Source organism: Pempheris klunzingeri, chromosome 23 (genome assembly GCF_042242105.1).
Source record: "Pempheris klunzingeri isolate RE-2024b chromosome 23, fPemKlu1.hap1, whole genome shotgun sequence".
In the NCBI taxonomy this organism is placed as follows: Eukaryota; Metazoa; Chordata; class Actinopteri; order Acropomatiformes; family Pempheridae; genus Pempheris; species Pempheris klunzingeri.
The window spans coordinates 12,705,349-12,730,018 of NC_092034.1; the positions used below are offsets into that span (position 1 = coordinate 12,705,349).

Below are 24,670 nucleotides of genomic sequence, written 5' to 3' on the forward strand. Positions count from 1 at the left end.
AGAGTAGAATAAAAGTATTATTAGTAGTAAAGTAGTAAAAGTATTTTTTAGTATATAAAATAAAGATGTTATTGGATGTTAATTTTTCATTTGAAATAAAGAAAATAATCAAAGAGTGAATTAACTAATTAAATGAATTAACACAATATCTTCAGTTTGATTCTGCTTTAAAAATAATCTGCTTTAAAAAAGTCCCCCAGTGACATGAATTCATGAGAACCAGTAGCGTGTCACAAAGAATACACACAGTTTGACCAGAACTGCATTCCTTTGCATCAGTGAATATTAAAGCTGCTTACTTCCTTATTCCTGTATCAAGCTTGTGTCTGTCATTGTCGGTCTGTTTTTCTTCACTGAACTTCTCTAAGTGCACCCTTTACTAAAGACTTGAGACACTCAGAAGCTGAGCATTGGTAGATATCAAACATTAAATCCTGAGCTGCCATACAAGCAGCACTCAGCTACTGAGGGTCAAGGGCTTTTGAAGTTCTGTATTTTTTACGCTGGAAGAAGTCAAAGACATAATGGTAAGTGGAATCATTAACTGTACCATATTTTGAATCGAAGTCTGTGGGGCATTTCATATAAAAGATTAATGGAGCTGGTTGACACATTTTAGAAGGAATAGATTAACATGTTATATTTCAAATGCATTTTTACTAAGGTTTAACTCATGGATTATGGGCTGATCACCTTCGTCCTCACAGGTCGGTGCCTCTCGTGTGATTATTTTCACTGTTTAAACACCCAGTCATACACACATTTATTCACATCATTCACAACTGTTTTACAGTTTCACCTGGTAGTTAATAGTAATAAACTTGATTTATGTACCACCTCTTGAAACAAAAGTCACAAAGTGCTTTACATGGCTTAACCACGATTAAATCTTCTCAATGTGAGAGTTGAACTGGTTCTTTTTGTTATTTTCTTGTTGTGAGCAGTGATTTACTCAGGCAGATTAAAACCTGATTTGGCTCAAGCTGCAGTGGGATAATTGTTAAGGTATTAAATCCAACAGGGCTGGTTCAGGTTCAGTGATGCATTCATTGTTTCTGTGGACTGTAGTCATGATACAGCACAGTCCAGTCAATGTCATGGCAGAGATGGCAGGGAGAGGGAGCTATTTCTTCACAGTGTATAACTATGAACTATGAAAAAAGGAAACAACTATGTACAAAAACATTTTTAACTCCTTAAAAATGGCTGCTTCCAGTTCTTGCAGATAAGTTAGCATACTAAAATATCATTAATGAGGAAGAGGCTTTGTTTTTGTTTAGTTTTATTATTATTACTTACAGTCTCAAAATACAAAAGAAAGAATCTTTGTGAATCCCCACTAATATTGTTCAATTCAATTCACTTTTATTGATCCCCCAAGGGGGGAAATTCCAGCCACCAAATGCATAGTGCCTCTTCATATTCACTGAAGTCTGAATATGCTTTGTTTTAGGAGCACTGCTAAGTGTTGCCTCTGGTCAAACTCGTCAGTACTACTTCGAGAGCACACCGCTGAACTGGACTGAAGCGCAGAGCTTCTGCAGACAGGTCTACACTGACCTGGCCACCATAGAAAACACAGCTGATGTCAGTGCCGTTAGCAGCGCCGCATCGAATTACACAGGCAAGTTCTGAGTAGTTCAAGTGATGTTTGGTAAAATCATTTGCATTTTAAGTCGATGAAATACTTGAAAACATTTTTTTAATTGCAGCTGTGTTGTATAATGAACATATTTTGGAACAGGCTCGGCTTGGATAGGTCTCTATGATGATGATGATTTGATAAACAGCTGGAGATGGTCTCTGAGTGACAGCAGCTTCTATGGAGAAGGAGAGACAGAGTTTAGAAACTGGTATATTACACAGCCCAGCAATAATGGAGGAGACCAGTACTGTGTGCAGCTTCTGACTGGGAGTCCATACTTTGGCACATGGGGAGACACTAACTGTGATGTCCAACGTGCTTTCATATGCTACAATGGTGAGTTTTCATGTAGTGTGAGGATTAACAAAGGGCTAAATAGATCCTCTACATAGCATTTCCAGACAGATCATGCCTCTTCTATGTGTGTGGAGGTGAGATGACCTAATCTGGATACTTTGATCTTCCTACTTTTTTTTAACAAACACACTTGTTGTCTACAAGTCCAACCTGATTTTTTTCCATATATTTCCAGGTACATTAAATGGCACATCATCCTTTGTAAAGGTCAGTACAAGTCTGAATTGGACTGAAGCTCAAAGATTCTGCAGGGAGAATTATGTCGATCTAGCCAGGTACAGTATGCATTTAATAGTTATACAATGATGACGACTGGGATGAATACTAGCAGTATTAGTAGTAGACATATAGTACCAGTAGTATACCTTGATTGTAAGGTGATTATGTTGCACTGATTTTAAATAGTACTGATTAAATGGCTACATATTCCATGTGGTTGATCACGTCATGCAATTTTTAGATTGTCACATAAGACACTATATTGTAATTCCCAATAATCACTAACAGTGCGTTGCAGTGTGCTTTGGTCATAATCAACCTTGATGTGTGTATGTCACTGTTTCAGTATACGAAATCAGACAGAAAATGATATCATCACAAATCTGGCAGCTACGGACTTTGTCTGGATTGGTCTGCACCGAGTAAAAATGTGGTCTGATGGGAGCACCTCTCTGTTTCGACACTGGGCCAATGGGCAACCAAACTCTGGCCCGGGGGGCTGTGTAACCGCCTCGTTCAATAACACAGGACGGTGGTCAGGCAGTGACTGCTCCCGCAGTTTTCCTTTCATCTGTTACAGCACAAGTATTCATTTCATATTTTTGCTGAAGGTTTATTGTTGGATGAAGGCAGTTGATGATATATCTGAAAATATATATAGAATATAATGAATACTCCAATTGTGCACTTCAGCTATTTAAATGCATGTTTCAAAATAAGGAAAACATACCATAAAAGTGATTGACAGTCTCAACATCACAAAATATAGAAACTTGACTCGGTTTTACATTTTGGGTTAATGGGCAAATCAGTATTAACCATCTGTGACTCAGCAGTATAAACAGTTGTCCTGTTTGTGTCAGTTTCACCCAATGCAGAAAACGTCAGATCAACAGGACAGGATGAGACCAGTATCACTCTGCAGTGGAGTAAAGTGGACAATGATGTCAGCTTTGTGCTCCAGTTTAATGGGACAGAGATAAACATCACTGCACCAACTGGAGATGGACCAGTAACTCACACAGTCTCATCTCTCACTGCTGCAACTCAATACACATTCACTCTCCTCTCTGTGTTTGAGAGCGTCAGAAGCAGTGGAGTAAGCATTGATGCAGTCACTGGTAAGATATTTGACTTTCTTGCTTTATAGGAAGTTTTTAGTATGGTGAAACAACATTATAATTGTTGAGTATGACAGTCATTCATTGAATCCTCTTCATTTACTCTTGACTTAATATTGTGTTTTTGCTAACAGAGAAAATATATTTTACTGAGAAAAATCTAATTTGAGAGATTTTTTAGTTGCTATTCATATTTTAGTTTTGGGTACATCTCTGTTCTCGAACACTGTGTGATCTTTGTGACTTTTTTATACAATGGGACACTCGGATTCACAAACACCTGTTAAACATTTTCTCTTTCACAGTTAGCATCATGTTTTATGTGAGGATGCAAAATGGATCATTTAAACAGCCAGGACGAGATACTTGATAAACTCAGTCACTGCTCTTTTTCCTCTCTCAGCTCCTCCAAACGCAGAAAGCTTCAGATCAACAGGACAGGATGAGACCAGTATCACTCTGCAGTGGAATAAAGTGAACAACAATGTCAGCTTTGTGCTCCAGTTTAATGGGACAGAGATAAACATCACTGCACCAGCTGGAGATGGACCAGTAACTCACACAGTCTCATCTCTCACTGCTGCAACTCAATACACATTCACTCTCCTCTCTGTGTTTGAGAGCGTCAGAAGCAGTGGAGTAAGCATTGATGCTGTCACTGGTAAGATATTTTAACTATTGTGAAGTAAAAATCTAAGTAATGAATATAATAATCACTCATTAAATCCTCTGCATTTACTCTTTGACTTAATACTGTGGTTTTGCTAACGATGTAAATAGTTTTTCACCCACAAAGATCTCATTTGAGAGACCTTAAAGTTGCTATTCTTATTTTAGTTTTGGGTACATCTTTGTTCTCAAACACTGTGTGATCTATGTTATTTTGAATACAATGTGAATCTTGGATTCACAAAAAGAAATCTTTCAGTACAAAGACCTGTTAAGCCTTTTAGTATTTCATAGTCAGCAACATGTTTTATGTGAGGATGCAAAATGGATCATTTAAACAGCCAGGATGAGATACTTGATAAACTCAGTCACTGCTCTTTTTCCTCTCTCAGCTCCTCCAAACGCAGAAAGCTTCAGATCAACAGGACAGGATGAGACCAGTATCACTCTGCAGTGGAATAAAGTGAACAACAATGTCAGCTTTGTGCTCCAGTTTAATGGGACAGAGATAAACATCACTGCACCAGCTGGAGATGGACCAGTAACTCACACAGTCTCATCTCTCACTGCTGCAACTCAATACACATTCACTCTCCTCTCTGTGTTTGAGAGCGTCAGAAGCAGTGGAGTAAGCATTGATGCTGTCACTGGTAAGATATCCCTTCATTTCTACACACTGTACTGTATATCCTTAGCTTGCCATCATCTGTTTCTCAGTCCACCAGTCTAAAACTAAAAACACATATTTGCTGGGTATTTTATGAATTTGCTACTTCTCATTATACACTTCCAGCTTCCTCCCACAGTCCAGAGACATGCAGGTTAATTGGTCACTCTAAATTGCCCGTAGGTGTGAGTGTGAGATGAATGGTTGTCTGTCTCTATATGTCAGCCCTATGATTGGCGGGCGACCACTACAGGGTGTACACCGCCTCTCACCTGAAGTCAGCTGGGATTTGTTCCAGCTTCCCCACAACCGTGACGGATGAGCGGTATAGATAATGGATGGATGGAAGGATGGATTTGAGTATGAAATGGGGCAACCAGATATGGAAAAAACATATTTAGTAAAGAACTGTTTCACTTGTTCTGTCTCTTACAAACAGCTTTCCTTTTTACTCACATGGAGATACAATATAGGCCATCTTTGATAGCCAGAGGGAACAGTGACATTCTTACTGACAGTCCTTTGTTGATGCATTTTCTCACTAATCGCTTGTCTTTTTTTAAGCTCCTCCAAACGTAGAAAGCTACATATTAATACACAATGAGACCAGTATCACTCTGCAGTGGGATAAAGTGAACAACAATGTCAGCTTTGTGCTCCAGTTTAATGGGACAGAGATAAACATCACTGCACCAGCTGGAGATGGACCAGTAACTCACACAGTCTCATCTCTCACTGCTGCAACTCAATACACATTCACTCTCCTCTCTGTGTTTGAGAGCGTCAGAAGCAGTGTAGTAACCATTGATACAGTCACTGGTAAGATATTTGACTTTCTTGCTTTATAGGAAGTTTTTAGTATGGTGAAACAACATTATAATTGTTGAGTATGACAGTCATTCATTGAATCCTCTTCATTTACTCTTGACTTAATATTGTGTTTTTGCTAACAGAGAAAATATATTTTACTGAGAAAAATCTAATTTGAGAGATTTTTTAGTTGCTATTCATATTTTAGTTTTGGGTACATCTCTGTTCTCGAACACTGTGTGATCTTTGTGACTTTTTCATACAATGTGACACTCGGATTCACAAACACCTGTTAAACATTTTCTCTTTCACAGTCAGCATCATGTTTTATGTGAGGATGCAAAATGGATCATTTAAACAGCCAGGACGAGATACTTGATAAACTCAGTCACTGCTCTTTTTCCTCTCTCAGCTCCTCCAAACGCAGAAAGCTTCAGATCAACAGGACAGGATGAGACCAGTATCACTCTGCAGTGGAATAAAGTGAACAACAATGTCAGCTTTGTGCTCCAGTTTAATGGGACAGAGATAAACATCACTGCACCAGCTGGAGATGGACCAGTAACTCACACAGTCTCATCTCTCACTGCTGCAACTCAATACACATTCACTCTCCTCTCTGTGTTTGAGAGCGTCAGAAGCAGTGGAGTAAGCATTGATGCTGTCACTGGTAAGACATTTTAACTATTGTGAAGTAAAAATCTAAGTAATGAATATAATAATCACTCATTAAATCCTCTGCATTTACTCTTTGACTTAATACTGTGGTTTTGCTAACGATGTAAATAGTTTTTCACCCACAAAGATCTCATTTGAGAGACCTTAAAGTTGCTATTCTTATTTTAGTTTTGGGTACATCTTTGTTCTCAAACACTGTGTGATCTATGTTATTTTGAATACAATGTGAATCTTGGATTCACAAAAAGAAATCTTTCAGTACAAAGACCTGTTAAGCCTTTTAGTATTTCATAGTCAGCAACATGTTTTATGTGAGGATGCAAAATGGATCATTTAAACAGCCAGGACGAGATACTTGATAAACTCAGTCACTGCTCTTTTTCCTCTCTCAGCTCCTCCAAACGCAGAAAGCTTCAGATCAACAGGACAGGATGAGACCAGTATCACTCTGCAGTGGAATAAAGTGAACAACAATGTCAGCTTTGTGCTCCAGTTTAATGGGACAGAGATAAACATCACTGCACCAGCTGGAGATGGACCAGTAACTCACACAGTCTCATCTCTCACTGCTGCAACTCAATACACATTCACTCTCCTCTCTGTGTTTGAGAGCGTCAGAAGCAGTGGAGTAAGCATTGATGCAGTCACTGGTAAGATATTTGACTTTCTTGCTTTATAGGAAGTTTTTAGTATGGTGAAACAACATTATAATTGTTGAGTATGACAGTCATTCATTGAATCCTCTTCATTTACTCTTGACTTAATATTGTGTTTTTACTAACAGAGCAAATACTTTTTACTGACAAATCTAATTTGAGAGATTTTTTAGTTGCTATTCATATTTTAGTTTTGGGTACATCTCTGTTCTTGAACACTGTGTGATCTTTGTGACTTTTTCATACAATGTGACACTCGGATTCACAAACACCTGTTAAACATTTTCTCTTTCATGGATCATTTAAACAGCCAGGACGAGATACTTGATAAACTCAGTCACTGCTCTTTTTCCTTCTCAGCTCCTCCAAACGCAGAAAGCTTCAGATCAACAGGACAGGATGAGACCAGTATCACTCTGCAGTGGAATAAAGTGAACAACAATGTCAGCTTTGTGCTCCAGTTTAATGGGACAGAGATAAACATCACTGCACCAGCTGGAGATGGACCAGTAACTCACACAGTCTCATCTCTCACTGCTGCAACTCAATACACATTCACTCTCCTCTCTGTGTTTGAGAGCGTCAGAAGCAGTGGAGTAACCATTGATGCAGTCACTGGTAAGATATTTGACTTCCTTGCTTTATAGGAAGTTTTTAGTATGGTGAAACAACATTATAATTGTTGAGTATGACAGTCATTCATTGAATCCTCTTCATTTACTCTTGACTTAATATTGTGTTTTTGCTAACAGAGAAAATATATTTTACTGAGAAAAATCTAATTTGAGAGATTTTTTAGTTGCTATTCATATTTTAGTTTTGGGTACATCTCTGTTCTTGAACACTGTGTGATCTTTGTGACTTTTTTATACAATGTGACACTCGGATTCACAAACACCTGTTAAACATTTTCTCTTTCACAGTCAGCATCATGTTTTATGTGAGGATGCAAAATGGATCATTTAAACAGCCAGGACGAGATACTTGATAAACTCAGTCACTGCTCTTTTTCCTCTCTCAGCTCCTCCAAACGCAGAAAGCTTCAGATCAACAGGACAGGATGAGACCAGTATCACTCTGCAGTGGAATAAAGTGAACAACAATGTCAGCTTTGTGCTCCAGTTTAATGGGACAGAGATAAACATCACTGCACCAGCTGGAGATGGACCAGTAACTCACACAGTCTCATCTCTCACTGCTGCAACTCAATACACATTCACTCTCCTCTCTGTGTTTGAGAGCGTCAGAAGCAGTGGAGTAAGCATTGATGCTGTCACTGGTAAGACATTTTAACTATTGTGAAGTAAAAATCTAAGTAATGAATATAATAATCACTCATTAAATCCTCTGCATTTACTCTTTGACTTAATACTGTGGTTTTGCTAACGATGTAAATAGTTTTTCACCCACAAAGATCTCATTTGAGAGACCTTAAAGTTGCTATTCTTATTTTAGTTTTGGGTACATCTTTGTTCTCAAACACTGTGTGATCTATGTTATTTTGAATACAATGTGAATCTTGGATTCACAAAAAGAAATCTTTCAGTACAAAGACCTGTTAAGCCTTTTAGTATTTCATAGTCAGCAACATGTTTTATGTGAGGATGCAAAATGGATCATTTAAACAGCCAGGATGAGATACTTGATAAACTCAGTCACTGCTCTTTTTCCTTCTCAGCTCCTCCAAACGCAGAAAGCTTCAGATCAACAGGACAGGATGAGACCAGTATCACTCTGCAGTGGAATAAAGTGAACAACAATGTCAGCTTTGTGCTCCAGTTTAATGGGACAGAGATAAACATCACTGCACCAGCTGGAGATGGACCAGTAACTCACACAGTCTCATCTCTCACTGCTGCAACTCAATACACATTCACTCTCCTCTCTGTGTTTGAGAGCGTCAGAAGCAGTGGAGTAAGCATTGATGCAGTCACTGGTAAGATATTTGACTTTCTTGCTTTATAGGAAGTTTTTAGTATGGTGAAACAACATTATAATTGTTGAGTATGACAGTCATTCATTGAATCCTCTTCATTTACTCTTGACTTAATATTGTGTTTTTACTAACAGAGCAAATACTTTTTACTGACAAATCTAATTTGAGAGATTTTTTAGTTGCTATTCATATTTTAGTTTTGGGTACATCTCTGTTCTTGAACACTGTGTGATCTTTGTGACTTTTTCATACAATGTGACACTCGGATTCACAAACACCTGTTAAACATTTTCTCTTTCATGGATCATTTAAACAGCCAGGACGAGATACTTGATAAACTCAGTCACTGCTCTTTTTCCTCTCTCAGCTCCTCCAAACGCAGAAAGCTTCAGATCAACAGGACAGGATGAGACCAGTATCACTCTGCAGTGGAATAAAGTGAACAACAATGTCAGCTTTGTGCTCCAGTTTAATGGGACAGAGATAAACATCACTGCACCAGCTGGAGATGGACCAGTAACTCACACAGTCTCATCTCTCACTGCTGCAACTCAATACACATTCACTCTCCTCTCTGTGTTTGAGAGCGTCAGAAGCAGTGGAGTAAGCATTGATGCAGTCACTGGTAAGATATTTGACTTCCTTGCTTTATAGGAAGTTTTTAGTATGGTGAAACAACATTATAATTGTTGAGTATGACAGTCATTCATTGAATCCTCTTCATTTACTCTTGACTTAATATTGTGTTTTTGCTAACAGAGAAAATATATTTTACTGAGAAAAATCTAATTTGAGAGATTTTTTAGTTGCTATTCATATTTTAGTTTTGGGTACATCTCTGTTCTTGAACACTGTGTGATCTTTGTGACTTTTTTATACAATGTGACACTCGGATTCACAAGCACCTGTTAAACATTTTCTCTTTCACAGTCAGCATCATGTTTTATGTGAGGATGCAAAATGGATCATTTAAACAGCCAGGACGAGATACTTGATAAACTCAGTCACTGCTCTTTTTCCTCTCTCAGCTCCTCCAAACGCAGAAAGCTTCAGATCAACAGGACAGGATGAGACCAGTATCACTCTGCAGTGGGATAAAGTGATCAACAATGTCAGCTTTGTGCTCCAGTTTAATGGGACAGAGATAAACATCACTGCACCAGCTGGAGATGGACCAGTAACTCACACAGTCTCATCTCTCACTGCTGCAACTCAATACACATTCACTCTCCTCTCTGTGTTTGAGAGCGTCAGAAGCAGTGTAGTAACCATTGATACAGTCACTGGTAAGATATTTGACTTTCTTGCTTTATAGGAAGTTTTTAGTATGGTGAAACAACATTATAATTGTTGAGTATGACAGTCATTCATTGAATCCTCTTCATTTACTCTTGACTTAATATTGTGTTTTTGCTAACAGAGCAAATACTTTTTACTGACAAATCTAATTTGAGAGATTTTTTAGTTGCTATTCATATTTTAGTTTTGGGTACATCTCTGTTCTTGAACACTGTGTGATCTTTGTGACTTTTTCATACAATATGACACTCGGATTCACAAACACCTGTTAAACATTTTCTCTTTCATGGATCATTTAAACAGCCAGGACGAGATACTTGATAAACTCAGTCACTGCTCTTTTTCCTCTCTCAGCTCCTCCAAACACAGAAAGCTTCAGATCAACAGGACAGGATGAGACCAGTATCACTCTGCAGTGGAATAAAGTGAACAACAATGTCAGCTTTGTGCTCCAGTTTAATGGGACAGAGATAAACATCACTGCACCAGCTGGAGATGGACCAGTAACTCACACAGTCTCATCTCTCACTGCTGCAACTCAATACACATTCACTCTCCTCTCTGTGTTTGAGAGCGTCAGAAGCAGTGGAGTAAGCATTGATGCTGTCACTGGTAAGATATCCCTTCATTTCTACACACTGTACTGTATATCCTTAGCTTGCCATCATCTGTTTCTCAGTCCACCAGTCTAAAACTAAAAACACATATTTGCTGGGTATTTTATGAATTTGCTACTTCTCATTATACACTTCCAGCTTCCTCCCACAGTCCAGAGACATGCAGGTTAATTGGTCACTCTAAATTGCCCGTAGGTGTGAGTGTGAGATGAATGGTTGTCTGTCTCTATATGTCAGCCCTATGATTGGCGGGCGACCACTACAGGGTGTACACCGCCTCTCACCTGAAGTCAGCTGGGATTTGTTCCAGCTTCCCCACGACCGTGACAGATGAGCGGTATAGATAATGGATGGATGGAAGGATGGATTTGAGTATGAAATGGGGCAACCAGATGTGGAAAAAACATATTTAGTAAAGAACTGTTTCACTTGTTCTGTCTCTTACAAACAGCTTTCCTTTTTACTCACATGGAGATACAATATAGGCCATCTTTGATAGCCAGAGGGAACAGTGACATTCTTACTGACAGTCCTTTGTTGATGCATTTTCTCACTAATCGCTTGTCTTTTTTTAAGCTCCTCCAAACGTAGAAAGCTACATATTAATACACAATGAGAACAGTATCACTCTGCAGTGGGATAAAGTGAACAACAATGTCAGCTTTGTGCTCCAGTTTAATGGGACAGAGATAAACATCACTGCACCAGCTGGAGATGGACCAGTAACTCACACAGTCTCATCTCTCACTGCTGCAACTCAATACACATTCACTCTCCTCTCTGTGTTTGAGAGCATCAGAAGCAGTGGAGTAAGCACTGATGCTGTCACTGGTAAGATATTTGACTTTCTTGCTTTATAGGAAGTTTTTAGTATGGTGAAACAACATTATAATTGTTGAGTATGACAGTCATTCATTGAATCCTCTTCATTTACTCTTGACTTAATATTGTGTTTTTGCTAACAGAAAATATATTTTACTGAGAAAAATCTAATTTGAGAGATTTTTTAGTTGCTATTCATATTTTAGTTTTGGGTACATCTCTGTTCTCGAACACTGTGTGATCTTTGTGACTTTTTCATACAATGTGACACTCGGATTCACAAACACCTGTTAAACATTTTCTCTTTCATGGATCATTTAAACAGCCAGGACGAGATACTTGATAAACTCAGTCACTGCTCTTTTTCCCTTTTCAGCTCCTCCAAACGCAGAAAGCTTCAGATCAACAGGACAGGATGAGACCAGTATCACTCTGCAGTGGAATAAAGTGAACAACAATGTCAGCTTTGTGCTCCAGTTTAATGGGACAGAGATAAACATCACTGCACCAGCTGGAGATGGACCAGTAACTCACACAGTCTCATCTCTCACTGCTGCAACTCAATACACATTCACTCTCCTCTCTGTGTTTGAGAGCGTCAGAAGCAGTGGAGTAACCATTGATATAGTCACTGGTAAGATATTTGACTTTCTTGCTTTATAGGAAGTTTTTAGTATGGTGAAACAACATTATAATTGTTGAGTATGACAGTCATTCATTGAATCCTCTTCATTTACTCTTGACTTAATATTGTGTTTTTGCTAACAGAGAAAATATATTTTACTGAGAAAAATCTAATTTGAGAGATTTTTTAGTTGCTATTCATATTTTAGTTTTGGGTACATCTCTGTTCTCGAACACTGTGTGATCTTTGTGACTTTTTTATACAATGGGACACTCGGATTCACAAACACCTGTTAAACATATTCTCTTTCACAGTCAGCATCATGTTTTATGTGAGGATGCAAAATGGATCATTTAAACAGCCAGGATGAGATACTTGATAAACTCAGTCACTGCTCTTTTTCCTCTCTCAGCTCCTCCAAACGCAGAAAGCTTCAGATCAACAGGACAGGATGAGACCAGTATCACTCTGCAGTGGAATAAAGTGAACAACAATGTCAGCTTTGTGCTCCAGTTTAATGGGACAGAGATAAACATCACTGCACCAGCTGGAGATGGACCAGTAACTCACACAGTCTCATCTCTCACTGCTGCAACTCAATACACATTCACTCTCCTCTCTGTGTTTGAGAGCATCAGAAGCAGTGGAGTAAGCATTGATGCAGTCACTGGTAAGATATTTGACTTTCTTGCTTTATAGGAAGTTTTTAGTATGGTGAAACAACATTATAATTGTTGAGTATGACAGTCATTCATTGAATCCTCTTCATTTACTCTTGACTTAATATTGTGTTTTTGCTAACAGAGCAAATACTTTTTACTGACAAATCTAATTTGAGAGATTTTTTAGTTGCTATTCATATTTTAGTTTTGGGTACATCTCTGTTCTCGAACACTGTGTGATCTTTGTGACTTTTTCATACAATGTGACACTCGGATTCACAAACACCTGTTAAACATTTTCTCTTTCACAGTTAGCATCATGTTTTATGTGAGGATGCAAAATGGATCATTTAAACAGCCAGGACGAGATACTTGATAAACTCAGTCACTGCTCTTTTTCCTTCTCAGCTCCTCCAAACGCAGAAAGCTTCAGATCAACAGGACAGGATGAGACCAGTATCACTCTGCAGTGGGATAAAGTGAACAACAATGTCAGCTTTGTGCTCCAGTTTAATGGGACAGAGATAAACATCACTGCACCAGCTGGAGATGGACCAGTAACTCACACAGTCTCATCTCTCACTGCTGCAACTCAATACACATTCACTCTCCTCTCTGTGTTTGAGAGCGTCAGAAGCAGTGGAGTAAGCATTGATGCTGTCACTGGTAAGATATTTTAACTATTGTGAAGTAAAAATCTAAGTAATGAATATAATAATCACTCATTAAATCCTCTGCATTTACTCTTTGACTTAATACTGTGGTTTTGCTAACGATGTAAATAGTTTTTCACCCACAAAGATCTCATTTGAGAGACCTTAAAGTTGCTATTCTTATTTTAGTTTTGGGTACATCTTTGTTCTCAAACACTGTGTGATCTATGTTATTTTGAATACAATGTGAATCTTGGATTCACAAAAAGAAATCTTTCAGTACAAAGACCTGTTAAGCCTTTTAGTATTTCATAGTCAGCAACATGTTTTATGTGAGGATGCAAAATGGATCATTTAAACAGCCAGGATGAGATACTTGATAAACTCAGTCACTGCTCTTTTTCCTCTCTCAGCTCCTCCAAACGCAGAAAGCTTCAGATCAACAGGACAGGATGAGACCAGTATCACTCTGCAGTGGAATAAAGTGAACAACAATGTCAGCTTTGTGCTCCAGTTTAATGGGACAGAGATAAACATCACTGCACCAGCTGGAGATGGACCAGTAACTCACACAGTCTCATCTCTCACTGCTGCAACTCAATACACATTCACTCTCCTCTCTGTGTTTGAGAGCGTCAGAAGCAGTGGAGTAAGCATTGATGCTGTCACTGGTAAGATATCCCTTCATTTCTACACACTGTACTGTATATCCTTAGCTTGCCATCATCTGTTTCTCAGTCCACCAGTCTAAAACTAAAAACACATATTTGCTGGGTATTTTATGAATTTGCTACTTCTCATTATACACTTCCAGCTTCCTCCCACAGTCCAGAGACATGCAGGTTAATTGGTCACTCTAAATTGCCCGTAGGTGTGAGTGTGAGATGAATGGTTGTCTGTCTCTATATGTCAGCCCTATGATTGGCGGGCGACCACTACAGGGTGTACACCGCCTCTCACCTGAAGTCAGCTGGGATTTGTTCCAGCTTCCCCACGACCGTGACGGATGAGCGGTATAGATAATGGATGGATGGAAGGATGGATTTGAGTATGAAATGGGGCAACCAGATGTGGAAAAAACATATTTAGTAAAGAACTGTTTCACTTGTTCTGTCTCTTACAAACAGCTTTCCTTTTTACTCACATGGAGAAACAATGTAGGCCATCTTTGATAGCCAGAGGGAACAGTGACATTCTTACTGACAGTCCTTTGTTGATGCATTTTCTCACTAATCGCTTGTCTTTTTTTAAGCTCCTCCAAACGTAGAAAGCTACATATTAACACACAATGAGAACAGTATCACTCTGCAGTGGGATAAAGTGAACAACAATGTCAGCTTTGTGCTCCAGTTTAATGGGACAGAGATAAACATCACTGCACCAGCTGGAGATGGACCAGTAACTCACACAGTCTCATCTCTCACTGCTGCAACTCAATACACATTCACTCTCTTCTCTGTGTTTGAGAGCGTCAGAAGCAGTGGAGTAAGCATTGATGCAGTCACTGGTAAGATATTTTAACTATTGTGAAGTAAAAATCTAAGTAATGAATATAATAATCACTCATTAAATCCTCTGCATTTACTCTTTGACTTAATACTGTGGTTTCGCTAACGATGTAAATAGTTTTTCACCCACAAAGATCTCATTTGAGAGACCTTAAAGTTGCTATTGTTATTTTAGTTTTGGGTACATCTTTGTTCTCAAACACTGTGTGATCTATGTTATTTTGAATACAATGTGAATCTTGGATTCACAAAAAGAAATCTTTCAGTACAAAGACCTGTTAAGCCTTTTAGTATTTCATAGTCAGCAACATGTTTTATGTGAGGATGCAAAATGGATCATTTAAACAGCCAGGATGAGATACTTGATAAACTCAGTCACTGCTCTTTTTCCCTTTTCAGCTCCTCCAAACGCAGAAAGCTTCAGATCAACAGGACAGGATGAGACCAGTATCACTCTGCAGTGGAATAAAGTGAACAACAATGTCAGCTTTGTGCTCCAGTTTAATGGGACAGAGATAAACATCACTGCACCAGCTGGAGATGGACCAGTAACTCACACAGTCTCATCTCTCACTGCTGCAACTCAATACACATTCACTCTCCTCTCTGTGTTTGAGAGCATCAGAAGCAGTGGAGTAAGCATTGATGCAGTCACTGGTAAGATATTTGACTTTCTTGCTTTATAGGAAGTTTTTAGTATGGTGAAACAACATTATAATTGTTGAGTATGACAGTCATTCATTGAATCGTCTTCATTTACTCTTGACTTAATATTGTGTTTTTGCTAACAGAGCAAATACTTTTTACTGACAAATCTAATTTGAGAGATTTTTTAGTTGCTATTCATATTTTAGTTTTGGGTACATCTCTGTTCTCGAACACTGTGTGATCTTTGTGACTTTTTCATACAATGTGACACTCGGATTCACAAACACCTGTTAAACATTTTCTCTTTCATGGATCATTTAAACAGCCAGGACGAGATACTTGATAAACTCAGTCACTGCTCTTTTTCCTCTCTCAGCTCCTCCAAATGCAGAAAGCTTCAGATCAACAGGACAGGATGAGACCAGTATCACTCTGCAGTGGAATAAAGTAAACAACAATGTCAGCTTTGTGCTCCAGTTTAATGGGACAGAGATAAACATCACTGCACCAGCTGGAGATGGACCAGTAACTCACACAGTCTCATCTCTCACTGCTGCAACTCAATGCACATTCACTCTCTTCTCTGTGTTTGAGAGCGTCAGAAGCAGTGGAGTAAGCATTGATGCTGTCACTGGTAAGATATTTTAACTATTGTGAAGTAAAAATCTAAGTAATGAATATAATAATCACTCATTAAATCCTCTGCATTTACTCTTTGACTTAATACTGTGGTTTTGCTAACGATGTAAATAGTTTTTCACCCACAAAGATCTCATTTGAGAGACCTTAAAGTTGCTATTGTTATTTTAGTTTTGGGTACATCTTTGTTCTCAAACACTGTGTGATCTATGTTATTTTGAATACAATGTGAATCTTGGATTCACAAAAAGAAATCTTTCAGTACAAAGACCTGTTAAGCCTTTTAGTATTTCATAGTCAGCAACATGTTTTATGTGAGGATGCAAAATGGATCATTTAAACAGCCAGGATGAGATACTTGATAAACTCAGTCACTGCTCTTTTTCCCTTTTCAGCTCCTCCAAACGCAGAAAGCTTCAGATCAACAGGACAGGATGAGACCAGTATCACTCTGCAGTGGGATAAAGTGAACAACAATGTCAGCTTTGTGCTCCAGTTTAATGGGACAGAGATAAACATCACTGCACCAGCTGGAGATGGACCAGTAACTCACACAGTCTCATCTCTCACTGCTGCAACTCAATACACATTCACTCTCCTCTCTGTGTTTGAGAGCGTCAGAAGCAGTGGAGTAAGCATTGATGCAGTCACTGGTAAGAAATTTGACTTTCTTGCTTTATAGGAAGTTTTTAGTATGGTGAAACAACATTATAATTGTTGAGTATGACAGTCATTCATTGAATCCTCTTCATTTACTCTTGACTTAATATTGTGTTTTTGCTAACAGAGCAAATACTTTTTACTGACAAATCTAATTTGAGAGATTTTTTAGTTGCTATTCATATTTTAGTTTTGGGTACATCTCTGTTCTCGAACACTGTGTGATCTTTGTGACTTTTTCATACAATGTGACACTCGGATTCACAAACACCTGTTAAACATTTTCTCTTTCACAGTTAGCATCATGTTTTATGTGAGGATGCAAAATGGATCATTTAAACAGCCAGGATGAGATACTTGATAAACTCAGTCACTGCTCTTTTTCCTTCTCAGCTCCTCCAAACGCAGAAAGCTTCAGATCAACAGGACAGGATGAGACCAGTATCACTCTGCAGTGGAATAAAGTGAACAACAATGTCAGCTTTGTGCTCCAGTTTAATGGGACAGAGATAAACATCACTGCACCAGCTGGAGATGGACCAGTAACTCACACAGTCTCATCTCTCACTGCTGCAACTCAATACACATTCACTCTCCTCTCTGTGTTTGAGAGCGTCAGAAGCAGTGGAGTAAGCATTGATGCTGTCACTGGTAAGATATTTGACTTTCTTACTATGCTGTATAGCAATTGATTGCTACTGTGAAACAAACATATGTGATCATTATAATAATCATTCATTGAGTAATACGCATTTAAAATGTGATTTACTACTGTGTTCTCACTTTTTTTCAACTAGAAAGATCTCATTTGAGAGAACTTTAAGTTGCCATTCATATTTTTTGATCTGAAATTACTTCAAACAATGTGACGCTTGGATTCATAAACATAAATCTTTCAATACAAACACCTATTACATATTTTTTCTGTTATCGTAAGCATTGTATTTCATATGGGGATGCAAAATTGAACATTTTAACAGCCAGGAGGAACTACTTGGTTAAATCATTGCACTTCTCCTTTCCCCTTTTTCAGCTCCTCCAAACGCAGAAAGCTTCAGATCAACAGGACAGGATGAGACCAGTATCACTCTGCAGTGGGATAAAGTGAACAACAATGTCAGCTTTGTGCTCCAGTTTAATGGGACAGAGATAAACATCACTGCACCAGATGGAGATGGACCAGTAACTCACACAGTCTCATCTCTCACTGCTGCAACTCAATACACATTCACTCTCCTCTCTGTGTTTGAGAGCGTCAGAAGCAGTGGAGTAACCATTGATGCTGTCACTGGTAAGATATTTGACTTCCTTGCTTTATAGGAAGTTTTTAGTATGGTGAAACAACATTAGAATTGTTGAGTATGACAGTCATTCATTGAATCCTCTTCATTTACTCTTGACTTAATATTGTGTTTTTGCTAACAGGGAAAATATATTTTACTGAGAAAAATCTAATTCGAGAGATTTTTTAGTTGCTATTCATATTTTAGTTTTGGGTACATCTCTGTTCTCGAACACTGTGTGATCTTTGTGACTTTTTTATACAATGTGACACTCGGATTCACAAACACCTGTTGAACATTTTCTCTTTCACAGTCAGCATCATGTTTTATGTGAGGATGCAAAATGGATCATTTAAACAGCCAGGACGAGATACTTGATAAACTCAGTCACTGCTCTTTTTCCTTCTCAGCTCCTCCAAACGCAGAAAGCTTCAGATCAACAGGACAGGATGAGACCAGTATCACTCTGCAGTGGAATAAAGTGAACAACAATGTCAGCTTTGTGCTCCAGTTTAATGGGACAGAGATAAACATCACTGCACCAGCTGGAGATGGACCAGTAACTCACACAGTCTCATCTCTCACTGCTGCAACTCAATACACATTCACTCTCCTCTCTGTGTTTGAGAGCGTCAGAAGCAGTGGAGTAAGCATTGATGCTGTCACTGGTAAGATATCCCTTCATTTCTACACACTGTACTGTATATCCTTAGCTTGCCATCATCTGTTTCTCAGTCCACCAGTCTAAAACTAAAAACACATATTTGCTGGGTATTTTATGAATTTGCTACTTCTCATTATACACTTCCAGCTTCCTCCCACAGTCCAAAGACATGCAGGTTAATTGGTCACTCTAAATTGCCCGTAGGTGTGAGTGTGAGATGAATGGTTGTCTGTCTCTATATGTCAGCCCTATGATTGGCGGGCGACCACTACAGGGTGTACACCGCCTCTCACCTGAAGTCAGCTGGGATTTGTTCCAGCTTCCCCACGACCGTGACAGATGAGCGGTATAGATAATGGATGGATGGAAGGATGGATTTGAGTATGAAATGGGGCAACCAGATGTGGAAAAAACATATTTAGTAAAGAACTGTTTCACTTGTTCTCTCTCTTACAAACAGCTTTCCTTTTTACTCACATGGAGATACAATATAGGCCATCTTTGATAGCCAGAGGGAACAGTGACATTCTTACTGACAGTCCTTTGTTGATGCATTTTCTCACTAATCGCTTGTCTTTTTTTAAGCTCCTCCAAACGTAGAAAGCTACATATTAATACACAATGAGACCAGTATCACTCTGCAGTGGGATAAAGTGAACAACAATGTCAGCTTTGTGCTCCAGTTTAATGGGACAGAGATAAACATCACTGCACCAGCTGGAGATGGACCAGTAACTCACACAGTCTCATCTCTCACTGCTGCAACTCAATACACATTCACTCTCCTCTCTGTGTTTGAGAGCGTCAGAAGCAGTGTAGTAACCATTGATACAGTCACTGGTAAGATATTTGACTTTCTTGCTTTATAGGAAGTTTTTAGTATGGTGAAACAACATTAGAATTGTTGAGTATGACAGTCATTCATTGAATCCTCTTCATTTACTCTTGACTTAATATTGTGTTTTTGCTAACAGAGCAAATACTTTTTACTGACAAATCTAATTTGAGAGATTTTTTAGTTGCTATTCATATTTTAGTTTTGGGTACATCTCTGTTCTTGAACACTGTGTGATCTTTGTGACTTTTTCATACAATGTGACACTCGGATTCACAAACACCTGTTAAACATTTTCTCTTTCATGGATCATTTAAACAGCCAGGACGAGATACTTGATAAACTCAGTCACTGCTCTTTTTCCTCTCTCAGCTCCTCCAAATGCAGAAAGCTTCAGATCAACAGGACAGGATGAGACCAGTATCACTCTGCAGTGGAATAAAGTAAACAACAATGTCAGCTTTGTGCTCCAGTTTAATGGGACAGAGATAAACATCACTGCACCAGCTGGAGATGGACCAGTAACTCACACAGTCTCATCTCTCACTGCTGCAACTCAATGCACATTCACTCTCCTCTCTGTGTTTGAGAGCGTCAGAAGCAGTGGAGTAAGCATTGATGCTGTCACTGGTAAGATATTTTAACTATTGTGAAGTAAAAATCTAAGTAATGAATATAATAATCACTCATTAAATCCTCTGCATTTACTCTTTGACTTAATACTGTGGTTTTGCTAACGATGTAAATAGTTTTTCACCCACAAAGATCTCATTTGAGAGACCTTAAAGTTGCTATTCTTATTTTAGTTTTGGGTACATCTTTGTTCTCAAACACTGTGTGATCTATGTTATTTTGAATACAATGTGAATCTTGGATTCACAAAAAGAAATCTTTCAGTACAAAGACCTGTTAAGCCTTTTAGTATTTCATAGTCAGCAACATGTTTTATGTGAGGATGCAAAATGGATCATTTAAACAGCCAGGATGAGATACTTGATAAACTCAGTCACTGCTCTTTTTCCTTCTCAGCTCCTCCAAACGCAGAAAGCTTCAGATCAACAGGACAGGATGAGACCAGTATCACTCTGCAGTGGGATAAAGTGAACAACAATGTCAGCTTTGTGCTCCAGTTTAATGGGACAGAGATAAACATCACTGCACCAACTGGAGATGGACCAGTAACTCACACAGTCTCATCTCTCACTGCTGCAACTCAATACACATTCACTCTCCTCTCTGTGTTTGAGAGCGTCAGAAGCAGTGGAGTAACCATTGATGCAGTCACTGGTAAGATATTTGACTTTCTTGCTTTATAGGAAGTTTTTAGTATGGTGAAACAACATTATAATTGTTGAGTATGACAGTCATTCATTGAATCCTCTTCATTTACTCTTGACTTAATATTGTGTTTTTGCTAACAGAGCAAATACTTTTTACTGACAAATCTAATTTAAGAGATTTTTTAGTTGCTATTCATATTTTAGTTTTGGGTACATCTCTGTTCTTGAACACTGTGTGATCTTTGTGACTTTTTCATACAATGTGACACTCGGATTCACAAACACCTGTTAAACATTTTCTCTTTCATGGATCATTTAAACAGCCAGGACGAGATACTTGATAAACTCAGTCACTGCTCTTTTTCCCTTTTCAGCTCCTCCAAATGCAGAAAGCTTCAGATCAACAGGACAGGATGAGACCAGTATCACTCTGCAGTGGAATAACGTGAACAACAATGTCAGCTTTGTGCTCCAGTTTAATGGGACAGAGATAAACATCACTGCACCAGCTGGAGATGGACCAGTAACTCACACAGTCTCATCTCTCACTGCTGCAACTCAATACACATTCACTCTCCTCTCTGTGTTTGAGAGCGTCAGAAGCAGTGGAGTAAGCATTGATGCAGTCACTGGTAAGATATTTGACTTTCTTACTATGCTGTATAGCAATTGATTGCTACTGTGAAACAAACATATGTGATCATTATAATAATCATTCATTGAGTAATACGCATTTAAAATGTGATTTACTACTGTGTTCTCACTTTTTTTCAACTAGAAAGATCTCATTTGAGAGAACTTTAAGTTGCCATTCATATTTTTTGATCTGAAATTACTTCAAACAATGTGACGCTTGGATTCATAAACATAAATCTTTCAATACAAACACCTATTACATATTTTTTCTGTTATCGTAAGCATTGTATTTCATATGGGGATGCAAAATTGAACATTTTAACAGCCAGGAGGAACTACTTGGTTAAATCATTGCACTTCTCCTTTCCCCTTTTTCAGCTCCTCCAAACACAGAAAGCTTCAGATCAACAGGACAGGATGAGACCAGTATCACTCTGCAGTGGAATAAAGTGAACAACAATGTCAGCTTTGTGCTCCAGTTTAATGGGACAGAGATAAACATCACTGCACCAGCTGGAGATGGACCAGTAACTCACACAGTCTCATCTCTCACTGCTGCAACTCAATACACATTCACTCTCTTCTCTGTGTTTGAGAGCTTCACAAGCAGTGTAGTAACCATTGATGCAGTCACTGGTAAGATATGTCACTTAATTCCTATGTACTGTATCTCCATTGGTGACCATCATCAGCTTTTCTTTGCAACAGTGTAAAACCAAAAGAACATATCTGCCCAACATAATATTCAGCAAATTAATGTTCTCATTCACAACATACACTTCATTTTTTACTTTATTAGAACTGTTGTGGTCCACACAGTACATCTTTTTTAAACTCAGATTTTCTAGGTTTTTAAACTCTTGTTATGTTGTGAATTTTCATTTATTGTTGAATATGATTATTTTGTCAAATGAAGTTTTATGTGTGAGTCTAAAACTTGTGAACTCACTCCAGAGAAAAAACATTTGTAATAATGACAAAATACTTTTTTTCACTTGTTCTGTCAGATAGAACAAACAGTTTTTTTTCTTTTTATGTGGGCACAGCTGAAGTGAACAGACACTTTTACTAATAGTCCTTCATTCATTTGTTTTTTTCATTGCTCTTTTTACTTTTTCAGCTCCTCCAAACACAGAAAACTTCAGATTAACAGGACAGGATGAGACCAGTATCACTCTGCAGTGGGATAAAGTGAACAACAATGTCAGCTTTGTGCTCCACTTTAATGGTATAGAGATAAACATCACTGCACCAGATGGAGATGGACCAGTAACTCACACAGTCTCATCTCTCACTGCTGGAACTAAATATACATTCACTCTCTTCTCTGTGTTTGAGAGCGTCAGAAGCAGTGGAGTAACCATTGATGCAGTCATTGGTAAGATATTTGACTTCATTAATCTACACTTTACCAGACATAACACTGTTGCTTCCTCTACAGAAATAATTTCATGGCTACCTATGGTTGATTAGTTGTGATATAGTTGTTGCCACTACATGATGAGTGTTGGGTAGTGTCAGCAAAATTATTTTGCAGCAGCAGAAGGTGAAATTCAACCAAATGTGCATGAAAGCTGATTTATTTCCATCCTGCATTGTGGGAATCCACTGCTCTTCCTTTCTTTGTTCCACATTTTATTTTCAATTTAAATATAGTACAACTAAATTTTAAATGCATTATAGACAAATGTACAGATCAGAGTTTCAGGAGCTATTTGCAAAATATCAATTCATCCTAACATATTCTTCTTTCCATGTAAACAAATATCATCTTGCCAAAACTTGTTTGACTCTGCATCCTTCAACAAAAGGGCCTCGTGAGTATATGCATTTGTTATATTTATTACATGGTCTTTGCCTTGAGTAACCAATTAATATGTGCATTTTCGTCAGCTTCATTTTAATTGATCCCCTAATCACAACACTACTGCTTTGATCTTATGTTTCCTATATTTGTTTTTCATTATTTGATATGTGTTTGGATCTACTCTAACTGTTGCTAAAACTTGGCTGCTATTCTGTATGTTTATATAAAAATATAAATATAAATCCCTGCTTTATAACTTTATGAATAAACAAAATATTAAAATGAATTGAAAATTGGAGAAGCTCTGGAGCATAATAAGCACAATTCCTGCATCAACTTGTATTAAAGCAATTTTGTCATGAATTACGATATATTGATTATTATAATAGTTGTTTAAAATCATGCAAGTACAGTATTTATGGATATTCTATCTTAAATGATATTGAATACTTTGCTATATCAAAACACATTATCCATTTATATTATTATGGTTATTATTTCATGTAACATGTTGTGCATTTATGTTCAACAGATTATGTCATTGGAATGAACATAAGGTTAAGGTCACTTTCTCAGCTGTCAGTCTCAGACATTAGGACTGCATTGCTGGAGGTAAGACTAACTGCTGCTTCAGTAAATTTTTTCAGTGTCCTACAGGAACTAATTTGTGTTCACTTTCAAGTCAGTAATCTCCAATTTCGTAGTAACATTTTGTTATTTTTTGTGTGTGTGTATGTTTTTTTTTTTTTTAATCTAGCTCTTCAGACAAAACGGATTGTCTCCACATATTTTAGCCCTTAAGTTTAAATCTGTCGAAACATGAGACCTGTGAAGGAAGGATGAGATGAAATGGAGCAGAATGAATCTACAACACAACAACATTGTTTTGGTAGTGCTGCCTTTTTTCAAGGTGTTCTAATTGAGATTTTTTACGTGTGTCATATGTCTTATTTTACATGTTTTTTGTGTGTATGGACCCCAGGAGGAGTAGCTCCTACCCCAGTGGCAGCTAATGGGGATCCAAGTTAATTTTATCATTTTCAACTGCTTTTCTTGAGGTGAATGGGGAAAATTGTTTGGAAATCAGTTTCATCAGATTCCAGTGAAACTGACCTATTTGGTGAATTTCTTAAAGTATGACATCTCAATATCCCACATCTACACAGCATGACACCTTTAATTGGCACTACTACTACTATACACTACATAGCAGTCATCATATCATCTTAAAATGATGTGTGCGAGTGAACTTTGTATGTTTCTGCCCATTTGAA

General features: G+C 38.0%; 1 protein-coding gene across 1 annotated transcript; it reads left to right on the plus strand.

Moving 5' to 3' along the window:
• Positions 1-673: 673 nt before the first annotated feature.
• On the plus strand, positions 674-23,502 carry LOC139223256 (fibronectin-like). Its single transcript, XM_070855233.1, has 21 exons — positions 674-707; positions 1,454-1,624; positions 4,404-4,661; positions 5,901-6,158; positions 7,183-7,440; positions 8,501-8,758; positions 9,126-9,383; positions 10,412-10,669; positions 11,873-12,130; positions 12,534-12,791; positions 15,969-16,226; positions 16,627-16,884; positions 17,285-17,542; positions 17,925-18,182; positions 18,585-18,842; positions 20,046-20,303; positions 20,703-20,960; positions 21,328-21,585; positions 21,968-22,225; positions 22,710-22,967; positions 23,401-23,502. Exons 1-21 carry the CDS (start codon positions 674-676, stop codon positions 23,454-23,456), a joined length of 4,905 nt encoding a protein of 1,634 aa, XP_070711334.1. The 3' UTR covers positions 23,457-23,502.
• Positions 23,503-24,670: the final 1,168 nt, after the last annotated feature.